The sequence below is a fragment of the Entamoeba dispar genome, genomic scaffold, assembly GCF_000209125.1.
Source record: "Entamoeba dispar SAW760 scf_1105229463659 genomic scaffold, whole genome shotgun sequence".
NCBI lineage: Eukaryota > Evosea > Mastigamoebida > Endamoebidae > Entamoeba > Entamoeba dispar.
This window is the reverse complement of record NW_001855803.1, coordinates 1-19,503: the sequence shown is the minus strand read 5'-3', so window position 1 is coordinate 19,503 and position 19,503 is coordinate 1. Positions and strand designations below refer to the sequence as shown.

The window sequence follows — 19,503 nt, the reverse complement described above, 5'->3', positions numbered from 1 at the left end:
GTTAGTATTATTATTTGTGAGAAAGTTCGTAGGATTGTTCTCCCTCATCAACTACGCTTTCTTATGGTATATGGATGTAAAGACATAGTAGCCCTTGATAACCTTAAAAATGGTAATTTAGAAGAACTTTGTGTTACTGAGTGTAATAATTTACAAATGAAAATCCCTCAATCAATCAAGAGATGTTTTGTTGATATACCTTCTGTTACAAGTGTAAAGTTTTAATTCATTTTCTCTTTTTTAACTATAATTTACTATATTATTTATTTATTATTTCAATAAAATTGATGAATTTTTCTATAAAAAAATTATTTGTTTTGTGATAAAAACTAGATTTAATTTTTTTGTATATATAATTCTTTAGAAGCAAAAAACTCACTGAGAATTACAGAATGTCAGTTTATAAGGGGATTGGTAATCAAGTTAGGATAAAAAATCTGAAAAAACAAGAGTATATCCAAGAAACGCCTTCTAAAAGAAAATTTATATTTGAGACGAATGACTTTAATGATGAGATTGAATCATGTCCATCTATTCCATCTAATATAGACTGTGGATTTAGACCAAAATTTGGTAAACTACAATTAGTAAATGGGAAAATAATTGAAGAACTTCCTCAACAAGAACAATCAAGTACATTCTCAATAAATTCACCAAAAAGTTATTTGAACTTTTTAAGCCAAGAAAATAAATCTTCTTATTCATTACCTTCAGACTTTGAAAGTGATGACCAAAATGATGGACCTGGTACAACAGTACTAATTCAACCTGGGGATAATGATTTAACTCCAGTGAAATCAACAGATTTTCCTCATATTTCAAATGACATCACAGATAAAGAAAAAATAACTACTATTAAAGAACAAAACAGTGAAAACAAAAGGGTTCTTAATATTTCTACATTAGAAGGAAAACAGAATAGCATTAACTTAAACCAAAACATTTTAGAAAAAACAAATGTAACTGGTGAAATTAAACTTCTCTCATCGTCTAAGTTGAAAGACCTTTCTTTAATAAGTGAAGATGATTTACCAGTAATTGAGAAAAAACAATTTAATTTTATTGTACCTCAACAACACTCTCCTAAAACAACAACACTAACCTTTGATTACCAAAATTTTGAAGAAAATTGAACGTCTTTAGTTATCTTCAAACTGTCATTAAAAAATGAATTTCTATCCATTTATTACTTATCTTGATTTAAATAACAATTATTATTTAGAAACTAGTAAAATATTTTATTACTTTTATCGTTTTTGATTTTAATTTTATTGAATAATAAAATAACAAAAAATAAACCATTAAGATTAAATAAATTGGTCTTTTGGAACATTTCCAATAATTTTTAATTGAGGAGAGCATCCTTTAAAACATGACTGACCAAAATAACAAATAGTAGAAGGGATTGATAACTGAGTTAAATTTGTACAATCTGAAAAACAATGGGCACCAATTCCTGTAAATGAATTTGGAATTTTAAAAGAAGTTAGTGAAGTACAAGTAACAAAATTCTGTTTGTTTAGGTATTTAACTGAACTAGGAAGTAAAAGTCCATTTAACACAATATCTCCAAATAATACTTTTTGATTTAATGTTATTAGGACATTAGGAATTTCCAATTTTTTTAAGTTATTACATTCCCAAAATATGTATGGTCCAAGTCGATCTATAGATGATGAAATAGTTACTCCAGTAAGATTATAACAATCAGAAAAACAATCAGCTCCTAAAGAAGATACTGATGAGGGTAATAAAATAGATTCTAAGTCAAAACAATTAATAAAACATTGTCGTCCAATTGATACAACAGAAGATGGTATTGAGATATGAGTTAAATTTAAACAATCTGAAAAACTGTTTGTTTTTAATGAAGTTATATTTGTTGGTATAATCAAATGACTGTTTTTTAAATCATATCCACAAAAACAATACTCTTTTATTTCACATACTTTTTTTGGTATGTTCTTACCAAAAGTATCAAGGTCTCTTGATGAATAATAAACATGACAATAATGAACATTGTCTTTTACTTTCCTATTATATTCTTCATATGATACTTCGTAACATATCTTTATTGTTTTAATTCTTTTGTCATTAAATAATTTATCTTTTCTATTGTACAAACAGAGAGTTTGAAGGTTAGGAAAATACTTTTTTGTTTTTATTGTTAATGAAACTGGGTTATAATGAAATTTTGACATTAAATTTGAATATTTTTTGTTTACCATTTGGATATTTTTAAAGTCATCAATTGTAGCAAAGTAGTTTGAAACAATCATCATTGAATATGGATCAATTTGTGAATATGACATAGGATATTTATTTAATAAAATAAATAAATTAATGTAAACTTTTTATTTTTTTTATTATTTTGTTGTTTAAATAGTTTATTAGATTAATTAAATCATGATTATATTAAATTATATTCAAATTCATTCATTTATTAAAATATTAACAGATTCTGCAATTATTTTCATTTTAATATCATTAGAATTTTGAAAAGCATAAATAAGTAATTTTACAATTTGAGTATCTAATGGAGTTCTATAATTTGTTCTAGCAATAGAAGTCATCCAATCTAAAGTATTTTTGATAGATTGTTGCATTTTTTGGATGATTGAATTAGAAGAATGAAGGTCAGGGAGGTCATCATAATAATCGATAATAGGAGCATCTTTTACTCTAAGAACCTTTTCACCATCTTCATTGACTTTTAAAGAGCTAAAAAGAAATGATGTATTATTTGGAACAATTTCATAAATGAATTGAATTGGAGGGAGTAATGAAGGTAATTGAATAGGGATTGAATCTTGACAATAAAATTGTTGACCTGATAAAGACAATATAAGATTTGCATTACATTTTTCATATTGTTTTGTAGTATAATTATAAGAATAATACATTCTTTTCTTTAAAGTAGCAACTGATAAATATTGAAGATATTTTGGATAAATTATATTATTATTAAAGGAAGGTTCAAACAAAGGATAAAAGGAAGCAATTAATAATGGAATATTTTCATTTGATGGTTCAATTGAATATTCACCAAAACCAGCATTAATAAGACCAATAGAAGTAGATAAAATAGAATAAGAACCATAAGTTAAATATTCATCAACAATAGGATAAATTGATTTAAGTAAATCCATTACTTCTGTATCTTGTGAACCTGCCATTACAATACTTAAAGAAAGAAGAATAATTTTTTGATATCTATCGAAATGAGGAATATTTAAACGAGTTTTTTTATTTTTAGTTGAAATTGCACAATTTAAATTTGATGTTAATTTATTTAAAAAATGAATAAATAAATGTTTTACTGGTTTACTTAATGTACCTGCATATCTTAATGAAATAGCATAACAACATGCAGAAACAATAGCAAATTTTGAATTCATTATTTCAAATACAGAAAATTTATTAGTTTTAAGAATTTGAGGAATATTTGAATAAATCCATTCTTTTGAAGGTAAAATAGAATCAAACTTAATAAGACAGATTGATAAAATTCTTATAAAAATATCATCTGGTCTTGAATTTGCTATTTCTTTTAATGAATCATCAATAGTAAGTAGTTGAATAATATCTTTATTAAATGTATTAAAATAAGAAAGACCTAAACAAATACAAGAAGAAGGTATTCCAACTAAAGTACTAACTCTATTATTATAAATACAATTTTCATTAAAACTTTCTTGATATTGAATTGGATTACAATATTGTTGTAATGTAGAATAATATGTTCCAAAAAGTAATCTTTTCATTATTTCAATATGATTAAATTCTAATCCTTTATTAAAATGAAGACAACCAAGTGCAAAACATGAAGACCAAATATGATGAAATCCAATAGTATTTGTTGGTAAAGGAGAACATAAATGTGAAATAATAATATTATCTTTATCTTTTGAAGGATTAGATTGTGAATTAAATGCTAATGTAATTAATGCAAGACTTTGACTTTCTAATGAAGGAGATCCAATAGATGAAGTATTAAGTATAATTTGACTAATTTCATCTATAATAGGATTATTTGTTAATCTAAATTGAATAATTAATCCTAATAAAACAGCAGCATCAATACGTTGATCTTGCATAGTTAATGTTTTAAAAAGAAAATCTTTTTCAAGTGGCATAAATCCACCACGAAGACATTTACCAAAAAATTTACCAACAGAAATAGGATCTAATTCTAAATGAGTATCAATATCTATTGTACTTGATCCACATAATCCAAAAGTAATAGCATTAGTAAATTCAATAATATCTTTTGTTTGAGTAGAAAGAATATAAGGAATTGGAATTGAGTTATTAGTTCCTTCTATAACAATATCATCTTCATCAATTTCAATTTGATTAAAATATAATAAATTTCTACCTGAAGGAAGAGAAATTTTTTTATTAATTAAAGAAATTAATTTAAGATTATATTCTTCTATATCTTCATTATTAATATTAATTCTTTTACTTACATCAAGAAGATCTAAAACTTCTTTAAAATGTTCTTTTTGAGGTAAAGGTAAAACAGGTAATTCATTTTTCATTAAATCAAATCTTTTTAAATAAGTTAAAATAGTATCATTAAATTTCATTTCTGGTTCTTTTGTTGTTGAAGTAAGAAAAGGAAGAAGAAAATGAAATATAGGACTTAATAAATGATTAATAGCATTATTAGTTTCACATACTAAATTATCTAAAGGAACATTAACTAAACTATTTAATTTATTTTCTACATTTTGATTAACTAATTGATAAAATTGTTTAATGATATTATTATGAATTTCATTTCCACTAACTAATTGAATAACATTTTCTAAAAGAGAATTAATATTTTGGTTCATTTGATTTTTTTTTTTTTTAAATTTAATTTAAAGTTCTTTTAAAAAGAAAGAAATAAAAAGAATAGATTTAAATTAAATTAAAAGTAAAGAAAAAAAAAAAGAGATTTTTACTTATTATTCTCTATTGATTAATTTCACCAAATAAATGTCTAGCAAAGACAATAGCTTCAATAGCAGTTTCTTGTTGAATAGAAAATTGATAAGGTGTTTTAGTTCCTACAACAGTAATTTTTCTAGTATCAATATTAAATCCAGATAATGAAGATTGTAATTTTGTTTTAATAATAATATGAGGTTTAAAAATATTTTGCATATCAGAAATAAATGAAGGTTTTCTAATTCGAAGATATTCAGTAGCTTCTTCATTAATTTCAGCAGTAAATTGAAATGCAATAATTGCTCTATTATTTTCATCAAATTTAATAATTTTAGTAAGTAAATGATCATTTATTTTTTCTGGTTGAGTAAACATTTGATTTACTGGTGAATAATTAGTAATACTATCTAATTTAACTCCATATAATGGAATTTCTATAGAAACAGCATCATATTTAAGTCTAGTAAATACTGGATCAACATCAATTATAATTTGTATTTTAAATATTGAATGATCATAATCAATAATATAAGATGCAGTAAATAATTGTTGAATAGTTTTAGTATTAGATATAGATAGTTCAGGATTAACATTATAATAACATAAATTAAATTGATAATTTGGTGGAGAAATTTTAATATCAGTAGCAAAATTTTCTATTGTCGAAGTTGGAATAGCAGAATAATATAATGATAAATTTTGTATAACTTGATCTAAATTCACATTTCCTTCTTTACCAATACAAAATCCTAATGACATTTCAGGTGCTCCTTGAAGATTTAATTCTGCTTGAACAACTCCTTTAAATCCAATAATAGATAAATTTCCGTCTTGAGTATTTTCTTCATTTGAATATAATAAAAATTCTGAAATATTAAATCTTCTATTGATATTAGAATTATTTTTATTTATTTTTTTGTTTTTATCTTCTAATTTAATTAATGATTTTATCCATTCACTATCTAAACTTTCTAATGGAGTACCATATGGACAACTTATTTGTAATTTTTTTACTAATTCATAATTTAATGCTTGATTATATTCTTCTTTTGTTCTTTTCTTTTCATTATCAAAAAATTTTCCACATAATTTTTCAATATTTTCTAAAAAACTTATTCCCATTAATATATTTTTTTGTTTTATGTAACTTTTTTGTTCTGAAGATGATATTACTATTGCTGGAATAGTAATAAAAATTATTGAATTGTTTTTAACTAAATAAATACATGAAATTGGATCTTTTCCTAAAAAGGAAAGTGTAAAATTCATTGGTGAATCAGGAGAAATAATTACTGTATCTTCTCTTTTAACTTCATGAGAAATATGTGTAGAAAATTCAATAGCTTGTTTGAGATAATCACATATCTCATTATCTTTTGGAAGATTACAATATCTTTCTTGTTGTAAATTTTTTAATCTTTGATTAACAGTTGGAAATTGTTTTGAAAAAATAACAGAATATTCATAAAATTCACTTTGTGATGTTGAGGTTTCTACTCGTTCAATAAAATCACTACGTTTTCTTTGAATAATCCAAATCCCTCTAAAAGATATCATTTTGTTATAATAATAACTAATTTCTTAGTTCTTTCTTTTTATTTTTTTTTCTATTTTAATAACCATATAATAACTATAACTAAATTATAATTAAATTAAGAACAGAAAGAATGTGAGTGATAAAACATAGTAATGAAAAAAAAATTATCAATCTTCTAATTTTTTAGTTGATTGTGATGAATTCTCTTGAATTAACATTTCTGTATTTTTAAAAGTATTTGATAATTTATCAATTTCTTTTTGAAGTTCAGTAATTTCAGCAAGTAATTCTGCTTTTTGTATTGAAAGAGATGATAAAATATAATCTAAATCTAGAATTCTATGAGATTTTAATTGTATATTAAAAGATTGAAGTGTTGAATCAATAGAAAGACTTGAATCATATGAAAATGAAAATGAAGGAAAAGATGTATTATCATCAATATTTAAGATTGAATGTCTTCTACTTTTTTGATAAGGAGTTAATTCTTCATCTGATAAATATGGAGATATAGAACATGATTGATAAATAAGATCTGATTTTAATAATGGTTCATTATTATGTGGAGATAATGAAGGTGATATTGTATATTGAAAGGATTTTCTATGAAGATTTTGAGGAGAATTAATTGGAGATTTTGTAAATGCCATTGAATAACGATTTGAAATTGATGGTTTTATAATTTCTTGTATAGGTTCATTTGTAAATACTTCACTGTTTGAAGATGAAATTTTCTTCTTTTTTAATGATTTTGTTTGAGATGAAATTGTTGTTGAAGTAATAGGTAAAGGTATTGATTGAACTTTTATTGGTAATGAACCATGACGACGTAATTCTGGAGAGATTAAATTATCATAAGACATTGTATTTGTAGTTGTAATTGGATATAACATATGTTGTTGTTTTGTTTTATCATTAGGAGAAAGTTTTTGTAATGATTTAGATGAAGAAATTTCAATTATTGGAGATTGTTTTCTTTCTAAATAAAGAGTTGGAACACTACGAGATAAAGATTTTGGATGAGAAGGGAAGGGATGTGAAGATTTAAATACATCATTTTGTACATCATTAAATCTTTTTTTCTAAATGAGATGAGGAGATAACATAAAAAGAAAGAATAGAAGACAAACGAGAAAATTGATGAAATAAATTGGAATTTTGATTGGTAATTTTTTAAATAGAACATAATGATTTAAACAAGCCATAGCAATGAAAAATTCAATAATACTCAGTTGTGAATCTCTATCTATATCAGAAAGTTTCATAAGTTCTTCAATATTAACCACACCATTGAGTTGAATAACAATTTCAAATAATTGATTTTCTAAATAAAATGAACTTAATGTTTTAAAAGATAAATAAGAAGTACTCAAATAAAGATAAAATATTTTTTTTTTTAAAAAAAACAAAAACAAACTTGATACTTTTGGATTATCTGGAGTTACAATTTGATTAAAAGATTGGAGTATTTGATTGATTTTTGATGAGGTAAGGAAAAATGGACATTGAATATTTGGTGATGGATAAGGTGGAACTGAGTTTTTTAGTAGAGTCTTATCAACTTGAATTCCATTTTGTGCAAATGAAACATATCTCAATGCTGTCACAAATTGAGATAATTCCATTGGTTTTTTTGGTGGAACAGATAATGACCAAATGATAGCCAAAGTATTTTGAGGGAGGTGAGTGTATTGGAAGAATTGTTGAGCATCATCTACACCTATTTTATCATCACCATCAAAGTCAGCAATTTTAAATAAGAAATCAACATCTAAAGGAGGAGTAAACAAATGGTTCATTAATGTAGAGATAAATAGGAATGAATTGGAAAGTTCATTATAAAAACAAATAAAATTTTTATAAAAAAAACAAAACAAAACAAAAATAAAATAAAATGAAGAATCTAAAAACTATAATAAATAAAGACTATGTTACAATTCATTACAAAATTATATTATAAATATATTGGAAGAAATACTGAATATTATGATTGGTTTTTAATTAATATTGTATTACATCCTCAAAATGTATATGAAAGTTGTAAATATCAACATAGTTTAACACAACAATGGAATAGAAGAGATCATGCAATTACAAAAATTATAACTTTATTTAATATTATTTTATCATTTATTTTCTCTATAACATTTGTTTCACCAATATGGATTATTCCTTATATTCTTTTTGATGTTATTATTCCAATGATTATTGGTATTATAATAGCTATTATTCTTTTCTATTTATGTAAAAGTTCATTTACAACTGGTGATACATTTACTGTACGTTATTCTTATGATATTCATATTAATGCATATTTTTGTTATTTATTAGTATCACATGTTTTTATATTTATATTATCACCTCTTCTTTTTAAACCAACATTATTAGCAACAATGTTTAGTAATATAATTACTTGTTTATCTATTATTTATTACATTTATATTACTTATTTAGGATATTCAATTTTACCATTTATCTCTATCCCAAAGAAAGTTTATATTATTCCAATGTTAGTAGTAATTGTTTTATTCATTTTATTTACTTTTCTTAATATAAATGTTTCTCTTCTTCTTCTTTAAATTTATTACTTTGTCTGTTTCTCTTCATTTTTGTTTTGATTTGTCCTTTTTCTCATCTTAAAAATAATAGACTTTTTAAGTTATTTTATGATAAGAATTGACGAAGACTCTAAACTTAAAGGTATTTATAAAATAGCTGCTTTACTTCCTTCATTAAAAACTTCCCCTATTGTCATTAAACAACAAACTCTTCCATATACTTCAATCCCTTCAATAGAAAAAAATTCTGAATTATCTTCTTTACAAGACCTTCCCAATGATATTTTTTATAATCCAAATTCAACAACCCAAAAGACATCTGAAGATTTTACTATTTTTCAAGACATTAATCAAGAAAATGATATTGATGAAAATCGTGTTGAAGCAATTAAAGAAATGTTAACAAAAGAATTTGGACGAGTTTGTTTTTATTACTTTTTTTTATAAACTTCACATTGATTCATTTTATAGGCTATAATTGAACAAAATTTTGAAAAAAATCATCTTGTTGGTGTTCAATCAGTTTTAGAATTTGCTAAACGTAAACAATCAAATTTATTAGATTTACCTACTGCTTCTCTCAAATCTAAAACATTTTTGAGAATTGTAGATGAAAGTTTATATACAGAATTAATGCAACAATCAGATATATTATTAAATTCATTATCAACTGTTGATTCTCTTGAAACTCAATATAGAAATATTGCAAATCAATTAACAGAAATTACTACTTATTTCTATCAAATTAAAAACACTTTAGATTCTTATTTTTCAAAATCATCTCTTTCATTCTTACGATACAGAAATTTATGTAGTGTTCAACATCTTTTAGATCAAATTCATTCATGTTCAAATTTACTTGAAGATGCAAATAGTACAATTGAAATTGATCCAATTCAATCCATTGATATGATTGATCGTGCATTAAATGGACTAAACAAATTATCTACTATCCAATGTTCTCAACAACTCATTATTAAAGCAAATGGAATAAAGAAAACTATTACAGATAAAATTATAGAGAAAAAGAAAGATATTTATGAAATATTAAGTAAAATAAATTATCAACCATCAACAATATATGAATTTAATGAACAAAGTTGGATGAATGAATTTGATCAAGAACGAAAAATATTTACAGATATTATAGTTGGTTTTGAAAAAATTGGTAAATTAGATTTTCTTATTGAAAATGTAAAGAATATGATTTATCGTGCATTTATTAATCTTCCATATAAAACATTTCCAAACTATCAATGTTTGTTTTCTTTATTTTTATTATTTTATTATTCATTTCTTTCATTTTTGTACAATAATAAAACAATAATTACTATTAGCAAATCTATTTGATGAAGGGAATGGAAATTTAAAAGAATATAAATTTTATGTTGACAAATTGAAAGAACTTTCGTTTAATGAATTTGAAATATATGTCAAGAATGTAATGAATAAAATTACTAGACTTGGGTGTTTAGTAGTAATTTTTCAAATGTCTATTCATCTTGAATTAGAACAAAGTCAATCTCCTCAAAAAAATTTAATTGATAAAGTAGATAAAATGATAAGTGTAGTTCGAAATTCAATCAGAAAAACAACTAAAATAATCATAGAAGAAGGAAATTATGAAAGAGTTTCTTTAGAAGAAATTGTTATATTTGGTAATATGGTAAAAGATTTTTTACATTCACTTCATGTAGTTCATAAAAAGAAATTTAATTCTCTTGAAAATATTCATCAAATCTATTTAAATGGATTCTTTAACAATCTTCATAAAAACAATATAAATAAACTTCAAAAAATCATTGATTTTGATGATTTAAGTACCATTGAAGTGGAAGATGAAATTTTTAGAATTATTAATACTATTGTAACACAGATCATTATTCCACCATTAACTTGTTCTCTTGGAGAAAAAAATGAACAAGGCAAAACAAAAATTATTGTTATTAATAATGAAACTTATTTTATGACAAACACAATGAGTATTTTATTACCAACATTAGAGAGATATCGAGAAATTATTACTAAGTTTCCTTTATTAGGAGAATCTGCTTTAAGTAGTGCAAAAGATATGTTAATACTGTACAATGATTCTATGAGAAGATTAGTCCTAGGAAAGGAACTCATTCAAAAGGGAGTTGTTCAACGCATTGGAGCAACAATGTTTACAACAACCCACCAAACATTATTATTACTTTCATTAATAACACCTTATCTTCATCATTATCTTTCACCAAATGTTATCATTTCTGGAAGAATTTTGGATGGAATTGAAGATTTAATGAAAGCACAATGTACCGACATAAGAAATGCAGTAACTATTATTGTCAAAAATAGAGTTGCTTATTATCTTCAAGTTCTAGAACAAAGTAAATCATCAACACAAAATGTTTCTGCTACTCCACAAAAATTTACTATTTTCGGTAGAAATAAACAACCTAATACTCCAGTGACTAGTCCATCCCAATTCAATGCTCTTGATCTAAAGAATTTACTTAATAAAATTATGGGAGAGATCGTTGCTTTAAACGCATTACTAAAAAAAAATCTCAGAAGCATTGATTATAAATATTGTATGTTTGAAGAGTCAAGACATCTTAACTCACTAAGAGAGGAGTTTGACAAACGGTCCACAGAAGAAAATTTGAAAAACCAAGTCAGTAACGATCTTCACCAAATTTCTGTTGCTATTCATGAAGGTCTAAAGAACAACACTACAATCAATTTTGATAGAACAGAAACACCACTTATTATGAACGAAGAAAAATACAGCACAGATAGTGATGGTGATTTGGAAATATTCAGAAAAAGTTTAGATCTTTCTAGAGAGCCAAACCAACAAGAAGTTCCTTTAACTACTCAAAGTTTTGATATTACTAGAACACAATCTACAACGATTGTTAAATCTCCTCAGAGTGTTGATAATTGATCAGTTACCTTTTTTTTATTTCTACTTTATTAAAAAATTATTATTTTATTCCTAATTCTATTTATATAATAATGATGGCATATTCTTTGAAGGGATCGATACTCTTATGTTTGTCAAGAAAATAAACTATACTATTAACAAATTTAATTTAACTGAAAGCGTTGTCACTAAAATTAAACAGGTTTATACAAAATAATCAGTTAATAATTTCTTTGTCTATTCAACTTCATTAAAAGAATTTTTTTCTTGATTGAACATATTTAATTCCTATTTTAAATAAACTATTTTTTAAAAGAAATATAAACATTTAAATATAACTATTCATTTAAACTCTTTTTAGATCTTTTCTTTAAGTAATAATTATAGTAACAGAAGAACAATTCTAGTTCTAAGAGTATATTTAAATCATTATAACAAATCAATTTGTAAAAATATATGTTATTTTTTACATTTTATAAATAATAATGTAGGTAGTGTTAAAAAGATTTCTTAGTGATATCGTTATATATAAGCACTATCATTATAATTATTTATGGATAAGATTTGTAAAATGAAACGAATGATTAATGATTGTAAAATGTAAAAAATTGTGTCATTCAGTTTCTATTATGAAATAATAAATGATGCTATAAAAACAATTAGGTGATTGAAAAGTATATAGTGTTTCAGTAGAATTAAGACGGTTTTATAAAATACATAATTAATTCAAGTTCTGTAAAAATAGTATTCTTTTTATTGAGATATTTAGAATATATCACAAGCATTATGGAAAATAAAGTGAAAAAGAAAAACTTATTTTTAAAAGAACAAAAATTAATTTAACTTAGTTTTGGTGATTTGGAGTCCAATATCAACAACTCTATTAGTGCACAAAGAATCAACTCCAATTGAGTATTGTTTCTTTGCAATTTCTAAATCATCATTTTCATCTCCATAAGTAATGACAATGAGTCCCTTTTCATGTGCAAGTTCTACAAGTTTTGGTTCTTCAAGTATAGCTTTTGCATTACAAACTATTCCCATAATTTGGTGTCTGAGCGCAAAATTAATTCCATTGAGTAATGAGTGTCTTCTTGTATCAACAATTCGATTATCAAACTTTCCTTCAGTTAAGAAAGCAATAGGATATTTCATCTGTTTTTTATTTAACAAGGCAATAGTATCAGGATCAAATGAAGAGAAAAATATTTTTCTATTCTTCCCATATGCAAAAATGTCTTGAAGAATTCGATTTAAATATTCATTTCGTTCCATATAACCAAGGATTCTTCCTTCTTCTGGACAGTTCCAGTATTTAATTTCAATATCAAATCCTACTTCTTCAGGAACCATTTGAAGTAATTCAGCTAGTGTTGGGAAATTAGACTGAAATTCTGATACTTTTTTAGTACTTTTCTTTGATTTAATCATTCCCTCTTCATCAAATTCTTTAAATTCATAAATAGAAGAATTTGGATCAACTTTGAGTAATTGAGCAATAGCTAATTCCAATTCATCTTGTTTTTTTAAACGATCAACAAAGGCAGAGTCATCAACTGAAGTTGGGTGTGTCGTTGATGTATGGAGAGAAATTTTATGACTTTTTAAGTATTCTTCATAATAGTTATGGTCAAGTACAATTGGTTGTAATTTTCTAATTTGTTCATACGTTAGTTTGTTGACTGGAACTCTAATCACCTGGGGATGTCCAAGAAAATCTGTAGTTTTTAATTGAAGCCAAAAGTCGTGATGAATTATAGGAATCTTATCCAAAGTTAATTGAACATCAAATTCAATAAAATCAGTGTGATGTCTAGAAGAAGTAAAAAATGCGTTTAGAGTATTTTCAATAACAACAGAATTTTTTATAATATTTCTGTTTGTAGCACCGAATCCCCTATGGCTAATAATCTTATTCTTTAGGTCTATGTGAATAGGTTCGTCAACCTCACTTTTAAAGGCATTAAACAAAATATATCCAACTTCTAATTTTCCAACCTTTTTTCCTTCACATATAACTGGTCTAAATAAATGTCCATATTCAACAAACTCTTCAGTAATAAACACAACTTTCCCAATAAGGATTTTTCCTTTTGTTGTTAATAGTTTAATCTCAAGATTAAAATCTGTTTTTTCATTTGCTCGAACTTGGATATGATTCTTTTCATTATTAACACACCCTTTCTCAGAAAGAACTTCTAGTTCAAAGGGCTCTTTTATATTGTCTAAGTAAATATTTGAATATCCTGACTCAGTAATATCTCCAAACCAAAGTCGTAATTCCCATCCTTTTTGTAAGCATGGTGACCAACTACTCATAATCTTTCAATAAATTATATAATTCTGATTTGTTTCAACTTTTTAAGTTAAAGCTCTGTACAAATAAAAAAGATGTTATTCGAAATTGGTAGAAGTTTTTTTCTCATCCATAACTTTTTCTGGACGTTTCTTCACACCGAGAATGTATTAATCAAAAAACTTTTGTTTTTATATTTCTTTGAATAGTAATTTAATAAATTTATTATTTATCTATACAGAATTAGTTCATTTATTACTTACTTATGACTCACCCCTCCTCTCCTTGCTCTATTATTTTTGTACGGAGCCTAGTCTCCTTACACCTTAAATTTTGGTTTGTTTAAGTGAGTTTGTAATAATTTCCATTCCTAATTTGTTTTATCTACCAACTACATTTATACAAAACTTATTTTTTAATTTTGTGTTATAAAACAAAAACATATCTTTAATAAAATGTTATTTTATAAGAACTTTTAATATTATGATAGAAAGACAAATCAAATAAAAGAATGAAATTATAATGGGATAGTTACAAATAATAAAAGAATAAGAATTGATTTTTGTCTGATGAACAAAAACCAAAAAACCAAGAAAAAGGGTTTTTGTTATCACAAAAAGGAAGAATGAAATTCTTAAAATATTTTTTTGTGGAAAATATTTTTGAGTTGACAGAAATCTTATATTTTCAATTGAAATGGAAGCTTTCAAAATTAACGCTGCTGCAGTGACTCGTGATTATATTGTTAATCCTGTTCTTGGTTTGTTTTTTTTTAAGTTAAGAAGAAGAAATTTTAATTACAAACACAATTTATTATTTATGAAACATAATAAATAAACAATAATCCTACGTTGTTATAAAAAGAAATATGAACGATAAAAGATATTAATAATTAGATTATAGAACAGTGACTAGTGTTAATGGACCATTAGTTATTCTTGATAATATTAAAGGACCAAAATATAGTGAAATTGTAAACATTAAATTAGGAGATGGAAGTGTCCGTAAAGGACAAGTTTTAGAAGTTACTGGCAATAAAGCTGTTGTACAGGTTTTTGAAGGAACTTCAGGGATTGATGCACGTTATACAAGATGTGAATTTACAGGAGATGTTTTGACAATTCCAGTTTCAGAAGATATGCTTGGTAGAGTTTTCAATGGATCTGGTAAACCAGTTGATAAAGGACCTAATGTTATTGCAGAAGATTATCTTGATATTAATGGACAACCAATTAATCCAGCAAATAGAGTATATCCAGAAGAAATGATTCAAACAGGTATTTCTGCTATTGATGTTATGAATTCTATTGCTAGAGGACAAAAAATACCAATTTTCTCAGCTGCAGGATTACCACATAATGAAATTGCAGCTCAAATTTGTAGACAAGCAGGTCTTGTTAAACACAAAGGACTTGGTGTTGTTGATAATCATGAAGATAATTTTGCTATTGTTTTTGCAGCTATGGGAGTCAATATGGAAACAGCAAGATTCTTTAGACAAGATTTTGAAGAAAATGGTTCTATGGAAAGAGTTACATTATTCTTAAATCTTGCTAATCATCCAACTATTGAAAGAATTGTTACACCTCGTCTTGCATTAACTACTGCAGAATATTTTGCTTATACATGTGATATGCATGTTCTTGTTATTTTAACTGATATGTCATCATATGCTGATGCACTTCGTGAAGTTTCAGCTGCTAGAGAAGAAGTTCCAGGTCGTAGAGGATATCCAGGTTACATGTATACAGATCTTGCTTCGATTTATGAAAGAGCAGGTCGTGTTAATGGAAGAGTTGGATCTATTACCCAAATTCCAATTTTAACTATGCCAAATGATGATATTACTCATCCAATTCCAGATCTTACTGGTTATATTACTGAAGGACAAATTTATGTTGATAGAAATATGCATAATAGACAAATTTATCCACCAATCAATGTTTTACCATCATTAAGTAGATTAATGAAATCAGCTATTGGAGAAGGTATGACTCGTGAAGATCATTCAGAAGTATCAAATCAATTATATGCTAATTATGCTATTGGTAAAGATGCACAATCAATTAAAGCAGTAGTTGGTGAAGAAGCACTTTCAATGGAAGATAAATTAGCATTAGAATTTCTTGATAAATTTGAACAAAAGTTTATTTCACAAGATTATTATGAATCACGTGATATTTTCCAATCACTTGATCTTGCATGGTCATTATTAAGAACTTTCCCACGTGATATGTTGAAAAGAATTTCAAATGAAACTTTAGACAAATACTATGATCCAAATCCTGATGAAAGAATAGATGATAAAGAAGGAACCTTATAATAATACATAAAAAGGCTATTTAATTGAAAAAGAAGTATTAATTTACAAATAATAATTTTCAACTATTTTATGATTTGTTAAATAATTGTAATAAAGAAACAATAAATCAAATATTAATAGAATTATTTTCTCTTGTTTCAAAGAAATTAATCTTATCACTATCATCAATTCATTTAATTGAGTATATTTAGTTATGATAGAAAAAATATCCTATGACATCTATCATATTTTTAACAATAATATTTTGATTTCTTTGCTATTGTTAATTTCCATTTTTAATTCCTTTATTAATTTAATCTTTTCTTTATTTTCTAGTCATTTATAGAGTCACTACTGCGATTGTTTTCATATTTTATTTTCTTTATTCTGTTTATCCTTTTCTTATTTAACTTTTTATTTAACCAATTTGTTGTGAAACAATACAACACTTCATTTGTTATTTTATTTCTTTATTTTATTGTAGTTTCATTTCTTATTCTTTGTTTATTATATCTTCTTTATTTATATTTATTTCTTCTTATTCTTTATTTCTTTATTTTTCATTCTTGTTGTTTATTTCATATTTATATTCATTGTTGTTATTATCATTATTGTTGTGTATTTATTATTATTGTTTATTTCTCTATTTCATTGATAAATTTCATTATCATAATGATGTATTGATATTATTTTATATTGTTATTCTTGTTGTATATTATTTATCTTTTCTTCTTATTCTTACTATTATTTCATTTTATTATTATTTATTGTTTGTTTTGATTTATTTATTTATTTCTTCTTTACCTTATCACAACTATCTCATTGACTTCAGACATGTCCTCATTATCTCTTATTTCTCTAATGAGTCTACTTTCTTTATTTTACTTTTATTAATTATCATCATTTGTTTATCATTTTCATTATTTGATTAGAAATAGATTGTTCTGTTTATTTATGTTTTCATTTCTATCATTATTTTGTGATATTATCATTCATTGTGATGAGATGTTTTGTTATTTCTTATTTTTATTATCTTCTATTTTGTTAATTTTATTATTGTTATTTAAAATATAAAAGATATTTAATAAAATTTGTTATAATGACAAAATAATAAAATAGTAAGTAAAATAAAGTGTTATAAACCTGTATTTAGTTATTTAATCATCTGGCTTTGATCTGATATTCATTAAATTAAAATGGAAGAGTTAATAAACAAGAACACCCTGTTGTATAAAGAAGTACTAGAAATATTTTCAAATATTCAACAATCAATTGATGATACTACTAAACATTATCAATATTATTTAGGAAGTATTAAAAATGAAATATTTGAAATTCAAGATGATGAAACACTTGAACAAGCCGTTAAAAGAGGAGAAGGGATGATTGATAAAAATGATGAAACAGAAAGAAGAAGAAAACTAGTAATAGAAAAAAGTCAAGAAACAATTAAAAGAATAGAAATAATAAAGAATCAAATGAACAAAATAATAGAAGAATGTAATGACAATGAAGAGATAATAAGTAAAACACGGAATGAAATAATCAATACAATCATTTCAATTGAAGAAATGATAATGAAAAATAAAATATTCAGAAAACCAAAAGAAAAAGATAAAATCACGGAAGAATTTAACAAAAATAAAGAAGAATGGTTTACACATTATAGTGATTATTTTGAGAGGAAGAAGAAAAAAGAAGAAGAAAGAAAGGAAATCGAAGAAGAGAGAAAGAGACAAGAAGAAGAAAAAAAGAAATTAGAAAAAGAAAAAATAAAGACTATAAGAAGGAAAGCAGTTGAAGAAATTCACCAACTAGAAGAATGGACTTCAAGAAAAGCATCCAATATACTATTTGATTCAGATAACGATAATTGGAATGAAGATACATCAATATTTCATCAAAGAATAATAAACAAAGAACATATAATAATTATTATTGAAGATTCAGATGGAAATAAATTTGGAGGATATGTTAATGAGAAAATTGATAAAGTTAATAATTATATAAATGATCCGAAATCATTTTTATTTTCAATAGAATCAAAAGGAAGAATAGATGAAATGATGAAATTTGATATTAAAAAACCAGAATATGCATTTTGGTTATATGGTCAATCAGATAATTGTTTGTTTACATTTGGATGTGGAAATGGATGTAAAAATGATATTTGTGTTTATAAAGAAAATGATAAAACAAAATCATGGTGTGACCAACATTCATATGAATTCAAAGGAATGTTAAATGCACTTTGTGGAAAACAAATTTCAGAATATTTCACACCAGAACGAATTATTGTAATTGAAATGAAATGATTTTTATTCATTATTATTTATTTGAAATATAATAACTAAAAAAGAATATAAAATAAAATCAATAAATGAATATGAACATTTCATCTATCAATGAATGAAATGATGAATATAAAAATGATCATATTTCATTCTGGTTTTATTTCATTTGAAATATTCATATTTATTGTGTTAATTTAATAAATAATAAAAAGAAATAAGAATAAAAGATAAATAAAAATATAATAAAATATTTATTTTATTCTTTTTTATTTATTTTTTATTTTATTTATATTATTTTATATTTATTTATTTTATTCTTCTTCTTTTATCTTTATATTTATTATATATTTCTTATTTTATTATTTATGTTATATTCTTATATCATTTTATTCTTATTTTATATTTATTCATTATTATTCATTTCATATTAACATTGTTAAATATCAATACAACATAATAAATAAATGATATAAGATAAACAACAATAAATAATAATAAAATATAAACAAACAATATAAACAAATATAAAATGATAAAATATAAAATCAAATATAATAAATAATAAGAATAAGAATGAATATATCTTATTTTATTATTATATTCTTCTCTTTATATTCTCTCATTTTATTATTTTATATATTTATTATAATTAATTTGTATATCAATTTCA

At 24.1% G+C, this 19,503-nt stretch overlaps 10 protein-coding genes across 10 annotated transcripts in view, besides 26 other annotated features; 5 read left to right on the top strand and 5 right to left on the bottom strand.

The window, feature by feature from the left end:
- The window catches only part of EDI_202290 (uncharacterized protein), a gene marked incomplete at both ends in the record, with an annotated part of 1,739 nt that extends 1,514 nt beyond the window's left edge, over nucleotides 1-225 (top strand). The window contains one exon of the mRNA XM_001733495.1: nucleotides 1-225. This exon is cut by the window's left edge and continues 197 nt beyond it. Within this exon, the coding sequence (XP_001733547.1) occupies nucleotides 1-225 (225 nt within the window).
- Nucleotides 226-236: 11 nt separating this feature from the next.
- Nucleotides 237-358: a sequence feature (AT_rich).
- A 34-nt stretch (nucleotides 359-392) lies between these two features.
- On the top strand, nucleotides 393-1,133 carry EDI_202280 (uncharacterized protein; the record flags this gene model as incomplete). The annotated part of the gene is made up of 1 exon (XM_001741226.1): nucleotides 393-1,133. One exon carries the CDS (start codon nucleotides 393-395, stop codon nucleotides 1,131-1,133), a length of 741 nt encoding a protein of 246 aa, XP_001741278.1.
- A 65-nt stretch (nucleotides 1,134-1,198) lies between these two features.
- Nucleotides 1,199-1,298: a sequence feature (AT_rich).
- A 9-nt stretch (nucleotides 1,299-1,307) lies between these two features.
- On the bottom strand, nucleotides 1,308-2,312 carry EDI_202270 (uncharacterized protein; the record flags this gene model as incomplete). Its single annotated transcript, XM_001741225.1, has 1 exon — nucleotides 1,308-2,312. The coding sequence occupies one exon, from the start codon at nucleotides 2,310-2,312 to the stop codon at nucleotides 1,308-1,310; it is 1,005 nt and encodes a 334-aa protein (XP_001741277.1).
- A 3-nt stretch (nucleotides 2,313-2,315) lies between these two features.
- Nucleotides 2,316-2,455: a sequence feature (AT_rich).
- EDI_202260 (uncharacterized protein) lies at nucleotides 2,433-4,841 on the bottom strand (the record flags this gene model as incomplete). Its single annotated transcript, XM_001741224.1, has 1 exon — nucleotides 2,433-4,841. The coding sequence occupies one exon, from the start codon at nucleotides 4,839-4,841 to the stop codon at nucleotides 2,433-2,435; it is 2,409 nt and encodes an 802-aa protein (XP_001741276.1).
- Nucleotides 2,949-2,969: a sequence feature (AT_rich).
- Nucleotides 3,269-3,313: a sequence feature (AT_rich).
- Nucleotides 4,391-4,461: a sequence feature (AT_rich).
- Nucleotides 4,842-4,844: 3 nt separating the features above from the next.
- Nucleotides 4,845-4,873: a sequence feature (AT_rich).
- Nucleotides 4,874-4,883: 10 nt separating this feature from the next.
- Nucleotides 4,884-4,943: a microsatellite.
- Nucleotides 4,944-4,962: 19 nt separating this feature from the next.
- On the bottom strand, nucleotides 4,963-6,495 carry EDI_202250 (uncharacterized protein; the record flags this gene model as incomplete). The annotated part of the gene is made up of 1 exon (XM_001741223.1): nucleotides 4,963-6,495. The coding sequence occupies one exon, from the start codon at nucleotides 6,493-6,495 to the stop codon at nucleotides 4,963-4,965; it is 1,533 nt and encodes a 510-aa protein (XP_001741275.1).
- Nucleotides 5,837-5,889: a microsatellite.
- A 35-nt stretch (nucleotides 6,496-6,530) lies between the features above and the next one.
- Nucleotides 6,531-6,594: a sequence feature (AT_rich).
- A 48-nt stretch (nucleotides 6,595-6,642) lies between these two features.
- EDI_202240 (uncharacterized protein) lies at nucleotides 6,643-8,274 on the bottom strand (the record flags this gene model as incomplete). Its single annotated transcript, XM_001741222.1, has 3 exons — nucleotides 6,643-7,557; nucleotides 7,606-7,799; nucleotides 7,893-8,274. The coding sequence occupies 3 exons, from the start codon at nucleotides 8,272-8,274 to the stop codon at nucleotides 6,643-6,645; spliced, it is 1,491 nt and encodes a 496-aa protein (XP_001741274.1).
- Nucleotides 7,847-7,881: a sequence feature (AT_rich).
- A 60-nt stretch (nucleotides 8,275-8,334) lies between the features above and the next one.
- Nucleotides 8,335-8,374: a microsatellite.
- A 29-nt stretch (nucleotides 8,375-8,403) lies between these two features.
- Nucleotides 8,404-9,054, top strand: EDI_202230 (uncharacterized protein; the record flags this gene model as incomplete). The annotated part of the gene is made up of 1 exon (XM_001741221.1): nucleotides 8,404-9,054. One exon carries the CDS (start codon nucleotides 8,404-8,406, stop codon nucleotides 9,052-9,054), a length of 651 nt encoding a protein of 216 aa, XP_001741273.1.
- Nucleotides 8,421-8,442: a sequence feature (AT_rich).
- Nucleotides 8,571-8,612: a sequence feature (AT_rich).
- Nucleotides 8,870-8,928: a microsatellite.
- An 87-nt stretch (nucleotides 9,055-9,141) lies between the features above and the next one.
- On the top strand, nucleotides 9,142-11,962 carry EDI_202220 (uncharacterized protein; the record flags this gene model as incomplete). The annotated part of the gene is made up of 3 exons (XM_001741220.1): nucleotides 9,142-9,453; nucleotides 9,505-10,291; nucleotides 10,371-11,962. 3 exons carry the CDS (start codon nucleotides 9,142-9,144, stop codon nucleotides 11,960-11,962), a joined length of 2,691 nt encoding a protein of 896 aa, XP_001741272.1.
- Nucleotides 10,302-10,324: a sequence feature (AT_rich).
- A 9-nt stretch (nucleotides 11,963-11,971) lies between the features above and the next one.
- Nucleotides 11,972-12,035: a sequence feature (AT_rich).
- Nucleotides 12,036-12,230: 195 nt separating this feature from the next.
- Nucleotides 12,231-12,279: a sequence feature (AT_rich).
- Nucleotides 12,280-12,357: 78 nt separating this feature from the next.
- Nucleotides 12,358-12,428: a sequence feature (AT_rich).
- A 347-nt stretch (nucleotides 12,429-12,775) lies between these two features.
- On the bottom strand, nucleotides 12,776-14,260 carry EDI_202210 (uncharacterized protein; the record flags this gene model as incomplete). The annotated part of the gene is made up of 1 exon (XM_001741219.1): nucleotides 12,776-14,260. The coding sequence occupies one exon, from the start codon at nucleotides 14,258-14,260 to the stop codon at nucleotides 12,776-12,778; it is 1,485 nt and encodes a 494-aa protein (XP_001741271.1).
- A 186-nt stretch (nucleotides 14,261-14,446) lies between these two features.
- Nucleotides 14,447-14,470: a sequence feature (AT_rich).
- Nucleotides 14,471-14,645: 175 nt separating this feature from the next.
- Nucleotides 14,646-14,722: a sequence feature (AT_rich).
- Nucleotides 14,723-14,933: 211 nt separating this feature from the next.
- Nucleotides 14,934-16,560, top strand: EDI_202200 (vacuolar ATP synthase subunit B, putative; the record flags this gene model as incomplete). Its single annotated transcript, XM_001741218.1, has 2 exons — nucleotides 14,934-14,997; nucleotides 15,134-16,560. 2 exons carry the CDS (start codon nucleotides 14,934-14,936, stop codon nucleotides 16,558-16,560), a joined length of 1,491 nt encoding a protein of 496 aa, XP_001741270.1.
- Nucleotides 16,561-16,653: 93 nt separating this feature from the next.
- Nucleotides 16,654-16,943: a repeat region.
- Nucleotides 16,899-17,189: a repeat region.
- Nucleotides 17,190-17,225: 36 nt separating this feature from the next.
- Nucleotides 17,226-17,346: a microsatellite.
- A 130-nt stretch (nucleotides 17,347-17,476) lies between these two features.
- Nucleotides 17,477-19,412: a repeat region.
- Nucleotide 19,413: 1 nt separating this feature from the next.
- Nucleotides 19,414-19,489: a microsatellite.
- Nucleotides 19,490-19,503: the final 14 nt, after the last annotated feature.